This window comes from Trematomus bernacchii, unplaced genomic scaffold (assembly GCF_902827165.1).
Source record: "Trematomus bernacchii unplaced genomic scaffold, fTreBer1.1, whole genome shotgun sequence".
NCBI classification, from domain to species: Eukaryota; Metazoa; Chordata; class Actinopteri; order Perciformes; family Nototheniidae; genus Trematomus; species Trematomus bernacchii.
Window position 1 is genome coordinate 163,647 of NW_022987599.1, and position 23,910 is coordinate 187,556.

Consider the following 23,910-nt stretch of genomic DNA (forward strand, 5'->3'; position numbering starts at 1 on the left):
ATCTCTAGCCTCTGGTTATTGTTGATCCTTTCATGGAGACAATAAAAGTGGGTCAAACATTGAAGTATTCAGTTAGAAACTTTATTTTAATACAAATATGACCACAAGCCACACTCTGTTAGCTTCATTAGGCCTGAATATCTTTTCGTCTAACAATGTATTTTGTTCTTTAAACATACTTTTAACCACATTTTATACAAATCAAACACAGCATACACTTAAGGTATTCCTGTTGGTCAGACACAATCAAAATAGCAAGCGTTACCTTCAAATAGAAAGAAACAAACAGAGAGATCATACACTTTATAAGAAATAATAAAATCAAAAAGAAAAAGGCATCGAAGACATAAGAATGTGATGATCAGCATATATACTGGATACTTTTCCACAGCAGTTGAGTGAGAACAAACAATATTATTCATACCACGTATCCCAGGATCATAGAGGATGAAGTGTGATTCTTCCACACAAGATGCTTTACTTTCATAGAAAGAATGGAATTCATTTTGTTAATCATAAGATATATATCTATTTGACTTCACCAAACTTCGAAGAGAACAAGTAAATAAATCAAAACACGCATCTTAATCATCACAAAAACATCTGAGCGACAGCGTGAAAACACTTCAGCCAAATAATGACGGTAATAGTGGATGTAGCCATGATGCTAACTTGTGCTTTTGTTGAGTCTCAGTCAGACTCTTTTTTAATGTTGAATCCTCACTAGCACATATTATCATGGGACTGTTACACTTGTGCTGGAGGTATGATGCATGTCAGTGGAGCGGCACATCTGCACACATCTCTCTGTTCCTACGACACACACACATAATGCCAGTGAAGCGCTTTCAGAACGCTTCCTCAAGTATTTCCTGTTTACCTCCCAACAAGACCCAAAGGCTCTTCCTCTGCTACCAGAGGCACGGGATCAGTCAATAGTCCAACACACACACACACACACCCCCAATAGGGCTGGAACAGTTATTTTCATTATCGACAAATCTGCCCACTATTTTCACGATTAATCACTTGGTAAAATGTTGGGAAAAAATACAAATATTGCATCATTTTTTTTCAAAGAGCGATGTGAAGTCTGGTCTCATCAGTCACAAACCAAAATATATTGAATTTAATATAAAATAAAACTGAGATAATCCAGAAATGTCCGTATTTTAGAGGCTGAAAACAACATTTTCTGACATTTGACTAACGATTAATCAATGAAAAATAGTATTCGATAATCCGAAAAGTACGTGTTTTTTCCCTGTCAACCAATCGCTGCAGCTCTAACACACTCATACACACTTTGCACAGCTCCCTAATTGAACATTATTTTGTTTTTCATCCCCTCTTCTTGCTTTGAAGCCTTCAAATCCCCTTTCAACATTCCTCATGTTGACATCATTCTGAAAAACTGATACTCTGTCTGTCTTCAGTGAAGTGCACGCGGGTCAGAGGTGCAACTTAGACAAAGTGCGTTGGGTAAATCTTAGTAAAGCCACTGAGGGAACAAAGGAGGATTGCATCATGTCAGTCACCCCAACAGCAGCACAACTCAGTGATTGGCAACGCACACACACATACCCACACGCAACGCACACACACACATACCCACACACATCTTCCCATCGTCATCCTACAGAGGACCTCGCCAAAGGGTAAATCCTTCATGTTAAGCCCTCTCTCCAGATATGCTTATTTCAACTCAAGCGTTATCTTTTCTTTCACACACATATTTGAACACTAAAGCTGCGGATTCTGAGATCTTCTGAGGAATGTGTATGTACCTTAGGATGTTGGAAGTTTCACTGCAAAACAAGGAATACAGATCGTTGTGAAAATAGGATACAAGGCAAAAAAAGAAACCATACAAGGCCGAGCAGTTACTGTTAAGTGCATGTTACCCAATGGCCAACCATACAAAGTAGCATTTTGAAGTATTTCCACAATGCATTGGTAATAAATTACTTTTTCAGACAAGCAAAGGCATCACGATAGAAATCAATAACTTAAACATACCAATTATTATAAATAATGACTGCATTGTTAACAAAACACACTTGATTTCGCCAGAGCTTGTAGAACAGAATAATCATATTAAAATAACAGCTACACAAAATACAATGAGTTCCTTCATCTAACTGTGTATTTTCACATACTTGTTGGCAAAAATGTACCCCTGGTATGACCTTGAATATTAACGGTAACAAACATGACTCATTAGCTATGAACGTGGTAAGTTCTGCAGGGGAAGTGGTGATCAGCAAACGGCAAACTAATGAACAGATCCAGAGTCAGCAACCAAACTGAACACCTACACAAAGTTTGGGAGAAATGAACTGCTGTGTATGGCTCACATAACCCTTATTTTGTCTCCTACAACATAACATTCCTGTACAATTAAACTGCATTCCCAATTGTGTTTTTGCAGAAACGTATTTTTCTCAGTGACAAAGTTTTTACTTTTTGTAAATTTAAACAAACCAGACTTGGTTTTGTTCAAAAAAAGATCACGGTTTGGCTTGTTGTTGTGGTTATTGAAGCAAAGTAGGAAAAAGGTCAACATAGACTTTTAGTATCACATGGTTAACAAACAGCAGTCTCTTGGGGGTCAATCCTATAATTGACCAACTCATTTATATGCAAACTTCTGAAGACTTTGAAAACATATTTGTTCCAGGTCAAAAATAAATGTACATAATTGGCATTGCACTTTCATATGGAAACATGATTTTTTTAGACAAGGCTTGGTCCATAGGTGGTGAAGCAGGGATCCCCTATTCAATACTTTATGTTTTAGAACAGAGAAAGGACTGGAGACCTGTGTCTATGCAAACATAGCAGCCACAGCTAAATATTACCAGCATATAACTAGTGGCCAGTGTTTATTGCCTACCCTGTGCGTCTTCTTTGCTTTGAACATATCACTTGGCTTAGTCAGGGCATTCAGGAAATGTAAAAAAACGTGATTCAAGAAATATGTATTTTCCTTCTGCAGACTCTAGTGCTGAAGGCGAATGCCTCGTGTGGGGCTTCAGTCGGTCCCTGATGGGAAGTGCAGACCATCCTGTTTATAGAAGTTACAGAGAACAAAGATTATGCTCAGATCTTTATCGCTGCACTTTGACGGGGAGGACAGATCTCTCGCTGGGTTCGGATGTCTTCAATTAGATGATCATCTTCCCTCAGGATTTGTCTCTCGTCTGCTAGGGATGAAAGTTCTCAGGCATTATTCATCAGGATTTACTGTTCTGTGAGAAAACTTCCAGCTATCTCTAATGGGTGATTACTGTTTAACAGCTAGTTTGTGTTAATGGTCATAACCCTTTGTGTGTGTGTGTCTGTAGGATGCAGGAGAGTTTGTGTTTCAGTCCATGTGTCTCCTGGAGATGCATTCAAGTGCACAGTCTATTTGCATGTATATGGGCACCTGGATCTCCATAGTGCCGGATTAGACCAGTTCCTCGGGGTCGATGTCGGCTATGGGCTGTCTCCAGTAGCAGAAAGAGCTGTACTCCGGCAGCACAAAGGCTTCGTTCTGCTCTTTACTCAGCAGAGGGAACACGTGCTCCACCAGCTCACTCAGCCTGCTGTAACTGTGGGGGAAACAGGAAGAGAGACAAGAAAAGTGAAGATAGAGACAGAATCAAAATTATTAAAAGCCTCCGTTTTGTCGGACTTCCCGTTATCAACATATATGAAATACAGACAACTTACACACATCCTTTACATCTACATCTATATGTAAATCTTAAAAGCTATTTTAAAACATGTATATGTGTTGATAAATAGATGAATAGAGAAATCTGGAACACTTATTGTATGATATTACTGAAATACCTCCATAAAGCTCAGAAGAAACTGAGAGAATACCTTTCTGTGTGATGTGAACATCGCAGTGAGGAACCCTCACAGTTACTTCATCTAGTTATAATAAAACCATTGAATAACGCAACTTTAATGTAGGATTTCTATCTCCTAAAACTTTTCATTGGGTGGATTTTTTCTTCAGATATATATATATATATATACTACAATTAATGCAAGCACTTTTACAATTGTAGTACTTATTCTAATGGTACTGGTTATTATTTGTACTATAACAACCTAATGAGACAGGCAGTAAATGTCAGGTTATGCACTCACGAGGACTTGTTGCCCTTGGTCTGCTCCTGGATCAGCTCTCCCTTGGGGTTGACAGTGAAGATCCTACACACTGGGACTCCCACCTCCTTATAGGCAAACACATCCTGAAGGAGAAAAAGGAGTGAAAGCTTACATGTCAAATCCCAAATGTAAATAAAACGCAAACAATCTGCTGAATTGTTCTCTGGGATAAAAGGATGTGAAAGCAGCTCATTTTAATATGTTTAAAAATGAGCAACCAGGCGTTCAAAAGCCATCTGAGATGATGATATTTTCAGAAAGTAGCTCATACAACACAAACTGGGGACAAACTGACAGGTGTGCTGAATAACATGAAGCACAGATTTGTGTTCCACCTAACACACGTAATGGCAATATGTCTATGCTGAAGTGAAAGACTGTGTGTGTTTGTTGGTTTTCTTTTCTTTTCTTTGGCGAGCGTTAGGGCCAGACAGAGGGTCTGATGGCCGACGCAGTGCTTCATCTGGGTGTTGGTGTTTGTGCAGCTGAAGATGGTGCGCTGTGCCCGGCGGGAGCTCTCTCTCCACAGACGGTGCCTCATGGGACCAAACTCCGCCAGTGACCTCAGCCCAGGTTCAGCCCAGGACTGATTTCATATGTTTGTGTCTCTAATTGATAGCCAACGTGTCATGTTGATATTGCAAATACATCACGTCTGCCTAGACTTCTGGAAAAAAACACGGCTCTTTGACATGTAAAAGCGTTAATGTCTGGGAGTCTGACATCTTCAAACACTCATTAACTCACATTAGCTCGATTCCCAAAGGCGGCGTGGAATGGCTGCTTGTTATGCTGGAACAGGTTCTTGATATCTGTAAGGCATTCAATCTTGAAGATCTCTGGTTTCTTCTCAATCACCTCCCTGCAGGAAACAGGCAGTTTGATTAGAGCGACTCATACGCACGTCCTTACTGTGGGTCAAGTCTGAACGAGAGTTAACTTTCGCAAATACACGTTCGGTTTCTCCCAATCCTTTTTTCTTTAGATAATGGATTGTCTATGTCTGTGTTTCAAATGGATTGGTAGTACCATTAGTCAATACACATGACACTTGTAACACATTCTCCCATCTTTTCCCCATTAACTGTGGGGGTTTTCTTTGTATACTGCAAGGGTCTAAGGGCAGAGGATGTTGTTTGCTGTAGACACTGTAAAGCCCCCTGAGAAATGTGTTAAATTGGGCTAAATTAATACAATTTGATTGATGGATATTTTAAGATTATAATTTGCTTTAAGAGGAGGTATACATGTGAAATACACAAATCAAATCAGTTAAAATAATTAATTTGATTAGTTCACTTTTATTACACCCATCTGTTTATCTTTTATGTAGTCAGTTCTACAAAAGTAGCCTTGCCCAGATTTCGATTAAGTCCAGACGTCCAGTAACAGATTTTCTGCTTCACTTGGCATTCACTCCTTGTCTCTGAATTTGAAAAAATATATCTTAGACAACTTGTCTTGATGGAATACAGCACTATGTAAATGAGGTACGGAGGTCCAAATGCTAGGATGGTAGGGAGGTCTCTGTTATATGCTAATTAAATTGAGGAGGGCATGTCAATAATGCAAATAAGTGCAACTAAGACATACAACTCCACATGCTGTAGGTTGCCATTGTGACACAGTAACCATGATGTACACGGTAAAGGTCAAAGAGGAATCCCACTGAAACGATGTAAGATACAGATATAAGTTTGTTTACTATGCTGACCTTTGACACAGCACGAGTACAGCACACCCGCTTTGGTCATGTTCCATTCATGATAATGTCAAGGGGCCCATAACAAGGCCTGTGTGTGTGTGTGTGTGTGTGTGTGTGTGTGTGTGTGTGTGTGTGTGTGTGTGTGTGTGTGTGTGTGTGTGTGTGTGTGTGTGTGTGTGTGTGTGTATTCGGTATTCAAGCCAGAGGATAGCAGATAGGCACTTTTATTCAGTGAATGACAATCATGCACGTGCAAAGCTACATCTGCCACCTTATGCGTAGTGTTATGGTATTTTAATTAAATTGACATCAACACATTTTATCACATAAAATGTAGTTATATTCTGAGATATATTTTGGCATAATCTCCTAGATAATTTGTGCTATTAATACAAAAATCCTTTCTTTGAAGTACAGTACCACTATAATTAGTTATTCCCAGCTAGATGCTAGTTTTAATAAACATGTCAATTGTCCACCAAGGGCATTGCATGGCGGCTGTCTCCGTCTGTGAGTAAAGTGTAAAGCCGACGGTGGCAACCAGAAATAAAGATTTAAAAGGAAGTGAAGGCATAACAAGAAGATTTTGAATATGAATATCTTACTAGGGGCTGATGGCAAGGTTACCGACACGGTTAACACCTTCTGAGCTTCACATTCAGTTTGAGTTTTCTGTGGCCTTAACACCTCCGGCTTATTATAATGAATAAGGATTTAGAGAAGATTTGGAGTCTGAGAAACTTAATATGAAACTGAGTTTGCTGACAAAAAGGATTGCACTCTGAAAGTGAAGATTTGTAATAAGGGGGATTTAATGTATGAGATGACTTCAGGATAAGACAGATTTGTCTTGATGAAACTGAAACTGGTAGTCATTAATACTGAATGCTCTCGTACCTGTGGAAGGCGGAGAAGAGGCTGCTGGGAGACAGCATGAGGGGTCCCCGGGGGAGAATGGTGCCTCCGTCATTGACCCACTGCAGGTAACCTCGTGTCATGTCCGCCATACCGATAGCTCGCGCTGAGCAGTACAGGAACTTGTAGCCGTTCCTGTCAATTAGGAGACGGTGCTCATTAACAGTTGTTCACGTACAGCTCAATATCACAACCATCATTAGCCATTACTAAGAATAGCACTTTAATAAGATCACATGCTTTCATAATGTGCTGCTGATGTCATACTGTACCATCGATCCATTAGCTATTCCAGCTGATTGCCATTAGACAACTACTTTCCGTAAAATCTCCAGGACAGTCCAGATCGGGAATTTAGCACAATTTAATTAAAAAATCGAACATTTTAATAGTGGACTTTCTTTATGAATATATATGAATTTGAATGATACTTCTGGCAGAAAGTAGCCGAAAGCAAAGGATGCCATTTATAACACCTGTAAGTTAATGCAACGTGCTTTTTCAATGTGGGATGTAGGTTGATAAGGGTAATTGGGTTTTAAATATTTAATTTCATTCTTGTCTAAACGTTTCTTTTAAACATTAGTTATTCTCTTTAAACCATAAGGCAAACAGCCCAATATTGGCTTAAACTTTCATTGTACCTTTTCCTTCAATAATTTAACTAAGCTGACGTCACACATGCCGCCCTGCAGTAATACCGAATCAATTCAAGTGTTTCTTCTATATACTATTCCTACTTAGGTCACAACCTATTTTGTGTGCTTCCAGTTTCTTTTGTCTGCATGACTCAAGCATTGAGGACAGGTTAAGGTCATGTTTTTTTTTAACTCACAAAGAAACTACAACGAGAAAAGTCAAACACTGACATGGAGTTCCATCTTTTTAGTATCTAAAATATCTCTGTGTGGAATAAAGTTGAACTCCCTGAGTCATCACCCTTAAAACCCCCCCACGCAAACACAGGGAGGTAATATCATGTCCATAGAGAGACTATATGGAATCAAAGCCGGACAGTGCTAACCACTGACCGACCACTCATCGCTCCTCTGTGATTAATCAGTGTTGTTGTTGTTGCGCACTTACTCAGCTACTGAGTGGTAGAGCTTGGCAATGCCCTGGTGGGTCCAGTCCTTCCCCAACTGTGGCAGGATCTGTCCAAACACGTCTGACCTTAATCATTCAAACAAACACATTTCGATATTAGTCACACAAACACGGAGATATTCCCGTCCTACATCACTGAGAACAAGGCTGCAAAACGTAGCAGATGTAGAGTAAAAGTCAGAGAAATTTGAGCGTGACAAAGCAGACCAGGAAAAGCAGATTGGTGCTTAAGACCGTTCACAGAAGGTCACATAACGACTTTATATATTCCATCATACCCAGAGAACATTATGGACTGTTCCCCACTAATGAGGATTACTGGCCCATAGGGCAGGCACTGTCTCAGCCGCAGCTTATGGCCGTGTGTGCTTACAGACTGAAATGTAAATGGGCTCATTATAGTCCCTGTGCTCTTCCCTCTATTACTCAAAGAGAGCCACATGTCACAGGTCGGCCCAAAGGGTCACACAGATAATAAGTCTCAGTCAATCTAGACCTGTTTGATGTTGACCACCTATAAACCTCACAGAGTGGGCGATATCAGACCTGCGTCAAAAGATTGAGCGAGCTTCAAGATAATTAAAAAGGTTAACATAACTCAACGTGGATTACGGACTTAATAACGGCTGTTTGAGAAGGACTTTAATTTGTCCGTGGCAATAAAATTGCTTGAAAAATATGTCTAAGAGGGGAAATTAAATGCTTAACTTATTTAACCTTTCTTTCTTTCATTTAATCATCAAAACGATTTAATGTTACGCACTGTCGTTCACCTCCTTGTCTCCATCTGCAGTGATCACACTAGTCAAATAACAAGCCTTATACAGGTGTTCAATTTGTAGCTTTAAATAGCATTGCACCTCCACAGATGGTGCCTTACACACAGTTATCTTTTTTCATGCTTACATATATATGTCTTTTGACAATAAATACTTCACAATGTGTAGAAAGGCTGATACAAAAGTAGCACAGGGTGATACTCTAAATCTTAAGTCACATGCTTAATACATTTGTGGTAAAAGTTAAGAACATCTCATCAGGATGAGAGTGGAAAACTGAAAAGCCTAAGACAATATAGTGCAGTAAATTACTGAGTTGTTCATTACTGCCCTTAAATCAGAATATGTAAAGATGTTAGACTTGTTGTTTTGTTAATTTCACTAAAACCTAGTTTGTCTCACATTTGAGTGCAGTAATTACATGTAAATTAATGTGCTATGCAGGTTCATAAAATGTGAATACCGCCTAATTGAAGTGCAGCATTGTTACTCTGATTAGAGGAGTTATGAAACTGTTGTTGTGCGGTACGTACTTGGTGATGGTGCCATCGATGTCAGAGATAATGACTTTATCGTCCCAGTTCCACAGATAGATGGTGCCCTCGCAGCGGCATGTGCCCTGGTACTGGGTGGTGATGCTGAACATCACATCGTTAGGTCCCTCCTTCAGTTTCAGACTGGCCTGGAAACACAAGGAAGACAGTGAAAGGCATCTGGAGGCAATTTCATTTTCTGTGTCCCCAACAGTGCAGACATTTCTCCCCAGTATGATTTGTTTGCCACAGTACAATCAACGTTGACAGGTCTTTAGAGCCCCCTACAGACTGGAAGCAGAACAAACACTTTGCAGGTCAAAGAGAGGCAGCAGGGGGAGCTCTAAACTTCTAAATAAACCATTTATCTCATCCAGTACTCTACACTTCAGTTAATAATCAATCACCTTTTCTGAAAACCAGATACAAGGGAGAGGAATTCAATATAAAGAACAATTGAACCCTCTGAACCCAAAGCAGTTTTAGAGCGCCGTCACATTGTACTCTCTGTGGCCTAATGAATTAACACTGCAACTTTAAGGAAATACAACAATCATGGCTCGAAGTATGGAACTCAAACAGTTACAAACTTATACATAAAAAGTAAAAAAGGACACACTTTTAATCTATGTTAATAATCGCTTTTGCTAAAAATGTAATCTCTAATTAATACTTTTTTCAAAGTGCCAAGAGGTGTTAACAGTGTTCGCGAAAATTAGGGCTCCACATACAATAGGTATTGAACTATTCTTGTTTTTACAATCACTTTTGAACTCTCCTCTCTGCTCTGAGTAAACAGCCTACATTTCAGAGGCTTCACTGACTTTGTGTCACATGACTCTTGGCCCACAGCCAAGTCTTTTAAGGCCTAGCAGTTGCGCTGGGAGGACACACATTTAATGTGTGTGCTACATGACCTGACAATAATTTTAACAATTTTGAAAGTTTCTAGTTCTGGAAAATGGTGTACTATAATTATTTCAAAGCCGCTGGTAGGGTGTTGAGATTCAGAGGGATAATAATATTATAAAATAGTTAAGCAGTAGGGCGCTATACTTTTAAAGAAGTTGACGCAGTGATTTTGAGGAAGGAAAACACTTGTGTAAGAATGTACTCACTATCTGGTCAGAGGACAGGCGTAGTGACTTCCTGTAAGTGGGGGGGCTCGGGTGGTGCTGAACATCGACTGGCTGCAGTCTCTCCTGACAGGAAGCAGCGCTCACCTCCTTGGCCTCTTCATCACTAGAGGAGTCTCCGGCTTTAGGCCTGCAGGAAAAACAATTTGCGTTATCAAATTCCTGCATCTATATGTAGCTTTAAAACATGTTGGCTGTGGGTGAAATAACCACTCTGTCTACTCTAAGTGTAAACAAAATGCATGCTTTGATCCTACTTAACTATTTTGCAACTTCTAAACTGTTTAAGATTTGAAGCAGATTAAAATGCAATGTCGCACAATACAACGTGATCATGACGACTTGTCATAAAACTGATTTATAAAACTGTGGATGTTTTTTTACAATCTCATGCTGGAGTTCATCAAGTCATTGAACTCACTTGACTGAGTAACAATAAACCTTTGGTTCCACTTACGGCAGGGGCAGTTTCTCCTGAGACATGGAGGCTCCTTCTTCCTCCAGATGAGAGTCCTCCTTTGTTTCAAGCTTAGTCTCCGACTGGAAGAATTAAAATATCAGAGGACATAAAGTTAATATTAAAAAAAAAAAACTGTACTTATGGATGTGTCTTTCTGCAGTGCAAGTTTTGTTTTTGAAAGCATTACACACCTGCTTGATTGAACTGTCTGCCCTTTTTCTCCAGAACCACCAGCGGCCCGACTTCTTTGGCATTTTCTCCTTCATCCAAGCCTCCTCTGTAGCCTGGGATAAACCAATAAAGACCGTTAGCGAGGAGCAAGTTGCAGATTTATAATAATCCATTGGTAATGACAATATATTGAACTGAATACAGGGATCACAGTACCTTTGGTAAGTTCTTCTGAAATGCTTGTAGACTCAGAATCAAGGGTGCAGCTAATGTCCAGTTATAATATCTGAAAAAGCAGAAACAATTAAGTGTTGTTCAATATTTATATAGGACATGAACTTTTAATATTATTTATAATAATACTTAAGATATCTAGTACATTTTACGTGTGAAATAAATGTTTTCTTACCTATTTCCTATTTTTACTACCAGGTTGGGGTTATCGATAATTGCTGGACTTTCAGCAAATTCACTATAGATGATGATATGCTCCATGAACCTCTCTGCAAACACAGAAGGGAGAGGAACATTAATTATAGACAGCAGATGAAAAGGTCAGTGGTGGAGAGACATATCATCTTACTTAGAGCCACAGAAAAAGGTCAGAGATGTTTTCTTCCATCTGCCACATTAGTTAAGGGCTTCTAAGAAACACTTCCAGCAGGAAGTATAAGACTCAAGAGACAATTTACTTTTGGGATTCAACCCCAGTGAAATAAATCCTTGTGGGCTCAAAGGGAAATGTTGGTGCAATCATTGTTAATGTTACACATAGAAAGAAGATTTGTGGCTGGAGGCATTCTAGTGACGCAAATACAGTGGGAAATTCCAATGTTACATAATGAATGTAGTGTCTTCTACTCACTGAGGTCAACTTCCTACCCAGCATAAAACTACTAAGTGCACTTTCATGTACATTTTTTATGAGTGCTATTCTGGTGTACCTTTGGATATTTCAGCATTTTCTGTGAGGCCTCCACACAGAGAAAGAGTGACGTCGGGGAGGTCACTCGCTGAGTCAGAAAGACACTCTGTGCCGCTGTCAGCCGCCGCGCTGCCCACCGACTGAGGAGACTGAGAGCCGGAGTGCATCTCAGAGTCCATCCACAGCTTTGTAGCTGCCTCAGACTCACTGCAGCAACACACGAGTACAAAACATCAATGTGCTGGTCAAGGGGAAGAATATTTATACTCCATTTAATTTTAGAATAAACCACGTTAATTAAAAACAGGTCATGCAGTGACGTTAATTAGGTGTTTCTAAAATAACCCCACCTCTTAGGGAAATATCGTGCAGCAACATCAGGTTCAAGTACATTCAGGTCATCTAGGTAGATATCCTCAGGACCCTGATGCTGGCTCCTCTTTGGGACACCTTGGATCAACAACAGAAGTATTTATCAGTTCATCAGAACTAACTGGGAGACAATTGAAAAAAGGGAAATGGTAACCACCATGGTGTACCTTTCTTCTTAGAGGGCGAGTCGCTCAGTTGGCTGTTGGAAGGGGTGGAAGTTGCCACATTGGGTGGGAGGACATCCAGAGGATCTGTGGGGGTCAGGGGACTCTCAGAGGTTATGATGTCGATGGATTCCAGAGGCATCACGGGTGTTAAAGTGGTGATGGGGGTCCGTGGCTCGGGTTTGACGATGGTACACACTGAGGAGGAGGAGGAGGACGCGTCTCCCCTTTCAATCTCAGAGTCATCCTCCATGGCCTCAGAGCTGAGGATGACCCGGAAGTGGGTGCTCTCTGATGGGGTGATCCTCACTGTTTTTAGTAGTTCTGCTTTCTCCTTCTTGGGGACCTGGATTTTTGATATGGGAAAGAAAGTTACTAAAAGGAGGGGACACTGAGAAATATGTACCTCTGAATAAGCCTCATTCACCAATATCTTCATAAGTCTTTTCCTTCATTTGTTCCTCATAAAAGTATACATCAGATTCATGACTTGTTATAATGATGCATCCCAGTGTCACTGTAACTTGAAAGCATATTCAAGCTGATAATAATTAGAAAACGGCAGCTCTAAAAATAGATATAAAAAGGGCATGAAACCGTCCGCACACACACACAAAGAAATGCCACAACAGAATCCTTTAGGAGGGTGGAGTGCTGGTCTCCAAACATCATTAAAAACACCTCAGTAATTCTGCAGGATGTGAACGCCATCATAGTAGCCGCCGCAGTGGATATACAATAAAATAAATGAGATGAAGTACAATACAAAAGGTTTGATCACTGAAATGGGATGAGCAATTCCCAATTAACATAATTGAAGTGAATTAAAGAGTTTGGTGTTAATTTATAATTAAATACCATAATGCTTTGTAAAATAATTAGGACAAATAATATTAATGATAAAAAGTTATTGTAATGTCAATTCTACAAATATTATACAACTGTAAAATTAAATGTTTGTGCAAGAAAGAATTCCAAATAAAAAAAAACATTGTTAAATGTCTTAATCTTCATTAAAACTGTAAAATATGGGTTCTTAACAAAGCATTTCTGGCTGGTGAATGAGACCTGATGTTAGTGGAGAGAGACGCTTACCCTGGTGGTTTCTGGGAGCTCCCCCCAGGTCCACTGCATGTGGGACTCGGCTCTGAGCATGCTCTCTGAGGGCCGGACCATCAGCTCAGAGTCACTCTTTGGGGAAAAGGCCTGAGACAAGCCATGACTGATGGGATAGATGAACAAATGCAAACAGTCAGTGAGATAGAGGCTGTTTCTCTGCCACGCCCTGGCTGAGGCTCTGTTCACATCAATACATACCTGTCATGTGACGGCCAGTCCCCATCAGACAGCGGATAACCATCAATGTTGTGTCTGGCTGCAGGTAGTTTGGGGTCAATGTCTCGCATTGTGGACAGTGAAGGTGACCTAAAGGGGAAACCAGTGTTAATTTGGTGAACAAACACTATGACTAAATGAACTATGTGAGTGAATAACCTTTTTATCTAAGTTATATATAGTCTACAGCGACAGCACACAATGAGCACGGGACTCAGAGTACTGAGTACTTAAGATAAAGTTAAAAAGGACAAAGATAAGGCTTGGGAGAAAAAGAACAAACAGATATTTTTGCAAAGACAGATTGCCCGATATAATCTGAGGACTAAAATGTCAACCATTTTCACTAAAACTATACCAAATACTAAGGGTGTTCTTTGACTAAGAAGACTTAAATCTGCCTAGAATTCTTGTCAACTTGATTAAAAAAGACAACATAAAAGGATAAAGTGGATTATGATAGCTAACAAAGACATTAGACACAGGACTAAGACTACATTAAATGATATCTGACATGTTTTACACTAGGTGAAGCACAAATATAATAATCAACTCTTCTATAACAGTGAGCATTGACCCTGAACCTACCTTGAGACATGTGCTGATCCCCCCTCGTCAGAGCTCAGGTCCATCTCAAAGATCTCCTCATTTTGCCCAGCGCTGGACATAGCAGCAGTCGTAGCAGCAGGTATGTTAGCAGCGATAGCGTTTCCAGTGGTGACCGACATGGGCGGGGTCAGCTCCTCTCTTCGGGGGTCTCCTTTGTGCTTCTTCCTCCGTTTCTTCTTCTTTTTTGTGGACCCGGTGCTCGGAGCAGGAGGCTCGGGGGGGTCTTCTGGGTCTGCGGGGTCATCCTCCAGACCTTTTGGGGCTCTGTGCTCCACCTCCGAGATCCAGAACAGGTGACTCTCCGTGGGGATCGGGGAGGTGGCCAGGTGGGCGGGGACAATCTGTGGAGGCATCGAGGAGAATTATGACAAATAGGAGAACTTGGGGCTTAAGATAGATGTAAACAAGTGTAAACAAAAGCAGCATTAAGGATTCCTATTGGCTGGTACAGGTCAACTGTCAGACGTAGCAACTACAAAACAGTGGTGCAATTATTTCCTCAAAAAAACACTTCCTCACACTTGCACGTCCCTGAAGGCGTTAAGGCGTTTCTGTTTTCCATGCTGAAACTGGAAGGGCTGTTTTCTAAGGCTGGAGCCACACGAGGACGATAACGCAAACGGACCGAAATCGATATCAAAAAAGTCTTCCGTCCACACGCAATAGGCACCAGAAACGTGTCCGTTCACACGAGACTGCTCGAAAGCGCTGGAGACGCTGTAGTACATATGCCGGGCTTGTAAGTGGCACTGTAGTCCTGCCACAAAAGCAACAAAGAAGACTTCCCGCGCATGGTTGCCATGGTTGCCATGGTTGCCCTTCTGTTTATTCTCCGCTGTGGACGCTCTGGCTCTTTTTCTCCCTCCCCGAGGCAAGCGTTTGCTCCTAACACCCACCTCTCCGCCTCTTCCAAGGGACGACGGAACCGTGCAGCAGAGTTTCAGTTAGATTTTTTTTCGCCGGTCAACATGTCCGTTAAAGTTTAAATCTTCCGGACAAAATTAGAAAAGTGCCGGTCAGAGGTCTTTTCTTTGTTATTTATTGAGCTTTAAAACAAATTGATAACGACTCTATATAAGAATATAAGAATAATACACGGAGGACGGAGCCTCTCTTTTCCTCCCCCTCTTCTGACAGCCCAGCAGCTGATCTCTGAGCAGGAGAGGTGGGGAGAGGCGGGGCTATTGCGTCATCGTTATCAGGAAATGATCGTATAGGCGTAAACACGGAGCCGTTTCGTTAGCAGATCTACCCACCTTGGGACCCGTTATCGTTATCATTTTATGCGTTTCCATGTCGGCCTCATGTGGCCGAACCGTCTATATGATAGAGAACTGTAGCGGATACGACCGTTATCGTCCTCGTGTGGCTGGGGCCTAAGTGTGGACTTTTCTCAAAATAATCTGTTACGGTATTGATTTAACATTTCACTGAATAGTATGTCAAAGGAGAATGACATTGGCTTCCAGGCTGAAACACAAGACAGTCTCATACTAAAAAGGTGTCTACTATAACACAACAAAAATTTGGCATGATGTATAATAAATAGTTTAGCTTCTATGAATTATACAGAACAAAGGCATCCAAATGAAATGTTGTGTTGTTAACCTGCAACAGCATTTCTATTTAATTTCATTTTTCCGAATGGTGTTAATTAATCTGAGTATGTGTTTGTATGCTCACATTCAGTTCCTCGGCCTCCTTTACAAAAAAGGCCTCTCCGTTGTCCCCAAGCTTCATGTGCAGCTCTACTGGCTCTCCATTCACTTCGATGTCAATCTGGAAGAATTAAGCAAAAGTTAAGTCAAACAAACAAAAAGAACAATCAAACAGTAGAAGAGTTACAACCATAGACTAGACACGTTCAAAACTAAAATAATCCATCTATAAAAAAGGAATTATGATAAGGTTACAGAAAACATAGACCATTTGTTTAAAGATTAGATAACAGAACATGTTTTAACAAGCATAATGATGACAAAGAACCATCAGAAGGAGCCAGACACATAAAAGCGTTTTTTCGAAATTCCTTGGACCCAACAGGACCATAAAGAGGATCTGATCAGAGCTTCTTGGGGAATAATTCGAGGATAAGGGAACGAAAATAGTTTAAGACAAGCTAATGCATATCAAAATAAACTGATTTAAAAAAGAAAAACATAACAAGGACACTGTAAAGGGTGTTGATTATGCCTTTTTAATTAAGTAAAAAAATTAATTAGGTCATGTTTTACTGTACTTCCAGCATTCAATGTCAGGTCACATAGAAAGCCTGTAGCTGCTTACAGCCCCATCTTTCTCCCGGGGCTTTCTAAAACCCAATAACTATATGTATGTATGGGTGCTCTGAGCCTGCCAGCAGGGCCATTCATGTTTGCCGGGCAAACCCCCAGCTGACTTGAGGCCATTCAGAAACTTGACACCACAAAAGCAAAAACCAGATCACGTCTGGCAGAGACTCGTGGAGGAATAATGTGACTCACTAATGATCAGCCCAGTCTGACAACCTGAAACCAAATCATTAATATTCATTCTCAACATCTACCAATCTGTTTTTCATTTTGCTCTAGTGATCCATGTTGTATCTTTGCTGATGTTCTTTATTGCTGGTGTGGTTTCTCAGCAGCCTCAAGATTTAATTTCACATCCTCGGGGTTGCTAAGGGCAATTTATGTACGGTGAGAATTTCAATACCCAATTAATAATGAGGCAGAATAAATGACAGTCCTCTTCAGCCTTTCACAGCCGGGGACAGGTTACCTTCACTTGGCTGAGTTGGGGATTTGCCAACACCACGCTGGATAACTGATCAGCAGATGTTGGAAATTAACCCATAGTACCACCAAGTTGTTTTTCTCTGACAGCCAATGTAGATTTTGAAGTTTCTACTTTCTTTTTACTTCTTTTCCCAAATGTTCTTGGAATCAAAAATCACTTTTCTGGTTGCCAACCGAAGTGACTAATGTACACGCACAGCCAACATTTAATTAGTTTTAGCTGGCAACTAAAGCCTAATTCCCACTCTGTAAATGTTTAAATATCTGCGTGTCAGGGACAAATATCATAACACTATTTGGTCCAGTAACTTCTCCAAAACATATATATTTAGCAGCAGCCCTCGAGGATCTGATGAGTTATCTCAGGAACGTGTGCACAACTGTTACACAACAGCTCTTGTTGTCGAAGCCTTCTTCCTCACGTTTCCTCCCCCTCCCACACATTCAAGTTGTAGAGCTGTTGCCATAGAAACTCATTCATTCCTCCCTATGAGCCCATCAGCATTCTGGGTAGTTGGTGAGAGAGATTCAACCCCCGCAGATCATCACCCACTCACATTCATGTAAACCGGCTTTCTTTTAATGAAGTCAGGGCGCACCGTTACTGTTCTAAGAATAGAAGTCATGGAAAAGTTCAACGTTTATGGGATGGAAGAAGAAATATTACATTTTGAATGCAGTGGAATTCTAGCCATCACTTATTACTGACTGACTACCAAGATTTTTTTTTATATATAAGATGATTGAACTGATTGACCTTCATTTTATTTATCATAAATGTCATTTAAAAATATAACCAAAAATATTAGTAGTATTTATTGTCTGCCCTATCATCCTAAGGTTGATATTGTGTGCTGTCATTTTCTATTGTGTTGTTTGCATTTATTTATTACATTTAATATATTTACTTCTATATTCACCTTTATTTATTTGTTTATTCCACACATGGCAGTTATTTTAAAACAAAACATGTACACTTATACTGTTTTTTTTATTAAACATTTTTAAAGCGCATGGTGGAAAGGACCGGGAGAAGAAAATTGTATTTTATCTGTCCCTTCTTACAAAAAAAGAACAACAAATAAATAAAATGAAATAACCATTAAAAAGTCAAATAAAAGCAATATTCTTTCCGTCACAGTTGCTTATAAATACTGAAACATAAAACATGTATTAAATGTACTACCAAAGTCGGCTCAACTTGCTCTACCTCACCCATCAAATAGGCCAACACAAAGGAGTCGCTTTCTCAAGTGAGAATTAAGCACTAAAAATAGGACCATTGTTCCTGAACCATGATTAATTGGATCTTGTCTTCAGGCAAGAACATATAGTAACAACTACTTTTAAGGAGAGAGAATAGAAGAGAACATCCAACTATCTATCTATGTTCTGCAAACAGAGCCAAACATTTCCCTGAATGGTTTATTGATGAGCCATTGATGCATTTCATTTTGGTAGAAACCCTATGACATGATAATGGGTAACCTGACTGCTAAACCTTCACATTTATTTCAGTGATGCATACTGATTATTTTCTTTACAACTTGAATTGGAAATGTGAAAGAAATCCAAAGAATACTAAACACATCTGAAGTCTAGCTTGCTAAAACACAAAAAAGACCTCCGTAAACATGGGTAAGTGTTTTTCAACCAACATAAACAAACATGTATTTTTAGTGTAAGGTCACCAGTTTCAACATACCAATAACCTCCGTGGTGCAGTGCTGATCGTTTCACCACAGAGGAAAGCACTTCACAAATTGCAGTACCCCTAAGGAGCTGTACAAATGCCGCAGTTTTTGCGTGGCTGTGTCTTTAGTTGAAAGCCCAGTGGCGATCTGCTCATCTTTCATCGAAATTACATGCTACACAGGGGCGGACTGGCCATGTGTGTTCTGGAGAATCACAGAACGGACGATCGTCCTTATTATTATGCCGTTTAAACCAATTATTTAAATGTGTTTGTTAAATTCGGCATCATGTAAGTTGGGGATGCTCCGATCGATCGGTGCTCTCTATAAAGGCCGATCAGGAGAGCCGATCACATGACGTAAAATACATGACACTTTTCTCTGTGTGTCAAAACAAGCTCGCCAAAATGGCTTCACCAGTCTGGCAGTATTTTAAGGTGTCTGAAAATGACAATAAAATAGCGGTATGCAACATGTGTGTGAAGCAGAAATCCTGCAGCTCCAACCGCTGTGACGGACCGGTGAGCGAGTTAGACCTAACACACTTAGCTATTTTATCTACCTCTGGAACAAGCTAAACTAGTTATAAATATATTTATTCTTCACTGTCGGGTCACACATTACTGGATCAGTGAGCTGCATGAGATACTGACAGGCTGTCAGGAGAGAGAGAGAGGGGGAGAGGAGAGAGAGAGAGAGGGGGAGAGAGGAAAAGAGCGCTTATCCTCTCATTTCTCCCGTGTTATTATCACAAGTTAATGTAAACTTGAATAATGTACTTCATTTGAATGTAATAATTATGTTGGTTGTCGTTTCTGGAAGCGCCAGTGAATGAGCCCCATTAACTGAGTTTTAAACATCACTTTAAATGGAAGATCCCCATAGACCCCGCCCACTCGATCGGATCGGCGATCGGGTATCGGCCGATACTGATTCCGGCGATCGGCGTTCGGCCCCAAAATTGGCGATCGGAGCATCCCTAATGTAAGGTGCTGACAGGTCCACACACTGCTTCCCCGCAGCGAGGCTCCCCCCGCCTTCCTGTTGACAGTTCACGAGCATCGAGCTCTTCACCCCCCCCCCCCCCTCGGCACGTTGATAAAATAAAGAAATTTGAATGGCACTTCATATCAAAAAGGTTGCCGACCCCTGCTCTAGTCCTAACTCCTTAGTTTTCCTTCTTTTCTTTGTAATATGTGATGATAAACAGATATTTTTAGGGTGTACAGGCTTTAATTTAGGAGTCAGTATCCTTAAATGTAAAACCTAAAACAAAACCAAATATGATCTGGCTTAGTTTGCACACAAACTTACTAGCCACTGAAACTGAACGTTCTCTTGAAGCCTGTTAATGCTGACAATGAAGCTCCAACTTGTTAATTAAAGTAACCATTGTTAGATAAGTGCCTGCTTCTTTAAAGGAAAACAAAACACTTAGTAGTTGGCATACTATCACTGCCTGAATTCTAAGTTTATAAGTGTGGAAGTGTCTTGAAATGGAGCTCGATCATTTCAATGACTACATGATTTCCACCTGTCAGTGAGAGAAAACAAAACAAACAGATCAAATAAAATAATTGTTATAACTCACCACTTTCTCTTTGGAGCGCAGTACCCCCAGCTTGCCAAAGCGCACGTGGAATGGCGAGCACTGGTAAGTGCCATCTCTCTGGCGGACAACCACAACATCGATGCAGCCCGATAATGTGGCCTGATTAATGCCCTTGTACAGTTCTTTGACGGTTACCAGCACCTGTCCTGCCAGCTGGCCCACGTAGTTCATGGTGTCCGCCTGGAGGAGGAAAACAACAAAATATTAGCTGAGTTAAGAGAAACACAGGATGAGAGGAAGTATTGCTCAGCAAGCGTCCCGGGGAGCACAAGTTGTAAAATCGTATCACTTTCCACTTGACTTAGCTCTCTCACAATCTACTCACTGTTGTCTCTTCTTTTAAGTATCTTTTTTGGAAAGTCTCATTTGTCTTTAGCTTTTATTTCCCAGCTCTCTCTGCCCTGTGGTGTCTGTTATCTCCTGACCTGGATACAGACTGTGCCACTGCTACCCTGTTACTGGCCGCTGTCCCACATGAGCAACATTAGAGAGGGGGGGGGGGGGCTGACTGCTGGGCTAAAACAATGAGAAGAGATCCCACTGCCCTGATGCAATGAAAGCAGCTGACTTCCTATTTATATTCATACCTCTGTGCTATGTTTATTAAATACAACACTAAAAGCCGTAGCTCTGTGGCTAATTATAGATGGACTTGGATTAACCCGGAACATTTTCTCAAAGCACTTTTTGTTTCTTGGTAGAAGGAGTTTCTAAGACTGTAAATTCCTTCACAAGCAATCTGTTTATGCTACTTAACCAGAGAGAAAATTACAAACAGGCCACAGTTAATCAGACAAACTTTCCTTCTTCCCTCTGGCCTCATTACTGAACTAAGACTATTTGCCTTCATTACTTCGCTGTGACATTAGCAAACATGATTTGGGTTTTTTCAGGTCAGGGTCTAGTCGAGTTGGGCTTGCAAACATGTTCCCCTGCTGACTTCATGAAACCTAAAATGCTCCTATCTCACACTGACCTTTTGTTCGGAGTCAAGCCATGAGTACATTGGGTGATGGGGGGGGGGCTTGTAGGGTAGAGAATAGGCACATTTGTGCTAGGGTGGCATCATAGAATATGGGAAACTGGCATGATGTGTTTTACTAGAGTGTTAATGATTAGATAGCAATAAAATATTAACAAGTGAAAGTACACTCAGATATCAACCACTCTAACCACACACAATGTGCAATATTTATGAGATCTAATAGCTATCACTGACAGTTCAAAGAATGCTATAAAGGTTTATATGGTTTGATATGAGGCCTGTCAACAACAATGACCTCTCTCAAAGAACATCAACCCTCATTTGTAGACAAAGAAAATGGAAAAATTCAAGTTATGTCCGAGTTGAGGCCCTTTATTGACATTCACTACAATGACACTCCTCTGGAAGATAACATGAAACTACAATCTGAAGAGAAGTAACCAGACACAATGGAAAACGTTTCTAAAACACAAAAAATCCATTATCCCTACGTTTCATTTTTACTACAACTGCATGTGCGGACAAAATGAGTTCTAAACTAACAGAAATGTTACGAAAGCCAGATTATTTAATAATAATAATAGATTTATTTTGTTAGCGCTTTTACAGGTGCTCAAAGACGCTTTACAGATATAGTGAAAAGAACAACAAATAAATATATATTAGTTAAAGTCAAATAATACAAAAACAATCACACATTAAAAGCCAGATTGAAGAGGTGAGTTTTTGTACGTTTTTTGAAGGTGGTGAGGTCAGTGCAGTCTCTGATGGGTTGTGGGAGTGAGTTCCAGAGGGAGGGGGCAGCGACGGAGAAGGATCTGTCCCCCCAGGTCTGGTGATTTATGCGGGTGGGGATGCATAGGAGGTTGGCTTCTGATGAGCGGAGGCAGCAGGAAGGGGTGTGGTGGTGCAGCAGGTCTGTGAGGTAGGGGGGAGCCTGGTTGTTGAGGGCTTTGTGAGTAATGAGGAGGACTTTTAAGTCGATTCTTTGACGGACGGGGAGCCAGTGGAGGTTCTGGAGGACGGGAGTTATGTGGTGTGGGTGAGGAGGCAGGCAGCAGAGTTCTGGATATGTTGGAGTTTATTGAGGAGGTTGGATGGTATGCCGTAGAGCAGGGGTATTCAACTAAAATTCAACAAGGTCCAGTTAGAGAAAATCTCCCCATGCAAAGGTCCGGAACATCAAAATGTCTAACTTGCTTTATGAATTAGTGTGATATATATTGAAGTAGCCTGTAGCTTTATCAACGTCTGCATGTAATCAACAACTGACTGCCAATCAAATGAAGAAAGTACAATTCATAAACAACAATATTTATTGTCAATTAACATTGAACTATACAGATATATAGTAAAATACTGTGGATATGTGTAATGTTCCTCTCTGGCTGCATTTAAAAATAAAATAGGAGAAAATAAATAAAATAGCTTTTGAAAATATGTGCATCTTAAAAGTGTTTAATTTTAGATAAATAAAATAAAGTGTAGCAGCAGCTTGAGTTTCCCTTTTTCTTTGTTAACCGTTTCACATCATGACTTAACAGTTTCAGACGATTATAGAACAATATCAGTCTTTACACATCATAACAATTGAACAGTTTTAAAGTTTCTCTTTCTTTCCCTCTTATATTGCAGTCCCTCACTCACTTTTGTTTAATTCAGTGCGAGAATTGAGCTTGAGCTCGTCCTGCCAGGAGTTTAAATCTGGGCTGAAATGGTGTCAGGGCCATTCTCATACACACATGCAGGTGCTCATTGGTTAGCCTCGGTTAGCCTGCACTGGAACGATATTTAGTTTTAATTTTGATCCTGGTGGACTGATCATATCGGGCTCTGAGACTGCTTATTTTTTGTGACCTCAGTTCTGACTTGAGAGGGAATGTTTGGTCAAACACTTTGTGTTTTGTCTCATAGTGGCGTTTTGGCACTTTTAATGAGCGCTACGGTCTCTGAATGAGACACACTGGTTCTGTGCTCCCAGTGGGCAGGATGAACATGAAAGAGTCTGTCCACTCAGGGTTAAAAGCTCTGTTCTCACTGTCCACTTTCCTCTTCTTGGAGAGCGCCAAGGGGGTGCTGATGAGGGTGTCAGATTGCTGTAAATGTTGCTGATTTTGGTTTGGAAAAACGAGAGGAAGGAGTTGCACTGTTCGGTGGTGAAAGATGAGGTGGCGTTGTCACAGGGTTTGAGAAGTTTGCTGATGGTGGACAACAGACACTTGGGGTTGCTGGAGCCAGATTGAATGAGTTGTGAATTATTATAATAATAATTATAATATATATAATATGTATGTATCTAGCAACGTGGTTTCTTTGAATGCCCTGGGGGTGTTTTAAATTCACTGTGCCTCTGTCAGGGGTAAAGTGTCCAATTGTATCATGTTGTTTTTCAATTCTATTGTTTCTCTATCTGGATTTCATCTGTCTCTTGAAACCAAAAACGGTCTTGTTGCTATCAAGCTAA

General features: G+C 40.5%; 1 protein-coding gene across 4 annotated transcripts in view; it reads right to left on the reverse strand.

The window, feature by feature from the left end:
- Positions 1–59: 59 nt before the first annotated feature.
- lpin2 (lipin 2) overlaps positions 60–23,910 on the reverse strand; it is a 28,711-nt gene continuing 4,860 nt past the window's right edge. For 2 of the 4 annotated variants that reach the window (XM_034130649.1, XM_034130646.1), the window contains exons 2-20: positions 20,441–20,641; positions 16,062–16,157; positions 14,358–14,719; positions 13,752–13,859; positions 13,530–13,656; positions 12,438–12,780; positions 12,249–12,348; positions 11,918–12,105; positions 11,383–11,476; positions 11,190–11,259; positions 10,994–11,086; positions 10,800–10,882; positions 10,325–10,472; positions 9,207–9,355; positions 7,874–7,960; positions 6,770–6,922; positions 4,915–5,029; positions 4,147–4,250; positions 60–3,596 (exon numbers count right to left, since the gene is read on the reverse strand). In XM_034130649.1, coding sequence (XP_033986540.1) covers positions 3,452–3,596; positions 4,147–4,250; positions 4,915–5,029; positions 6,770–6,922; positions 7,874–7,960; positions 9,207–9,355; positions 10,325–10,472; positions 10,800–10,882; positions 10,994–11,086; positions 11,190–11,259; positions 11,383–11,476; positions 11,918–12,105; positions 12,249–12,348; positions 12,438–12,780; positions 13,530–13,656; positions 13,752–13,859; positions 14,358–14,719; positions 16,062–16,157; positions 20,441–20,632 — 2,757 coding nt within the window. In that variant the 5' untranslated portion in view covers positions 20,633–20,641 and the 3' untranslated portion in view covers positions 60–3,451. The remainder of the gene's footprint in view (positions 3,597–4,146; positions 4,251–4,914; positions 5,030–6,769; positions 6,923–7,873; positions 7,961–9,206; positions 9,356–10,324; positions 10,473–10,799; positions 10,883–10,993; positions 11,087–11,189; positions 11,260–11,382; positions 11,477–11,917; positions 12,106–12,248; positions 12,349–12,437; positions 12,781–13,529; positions 13,657–13,751; positions 13,860–14,357; positions 14,720–16,061; positions 16,158–20,440; positions 20,642–23,910) is intronic. The other 2 variants (XM_034130647.1, XM_034130648.1) reach the window with 2 other exon arrangements.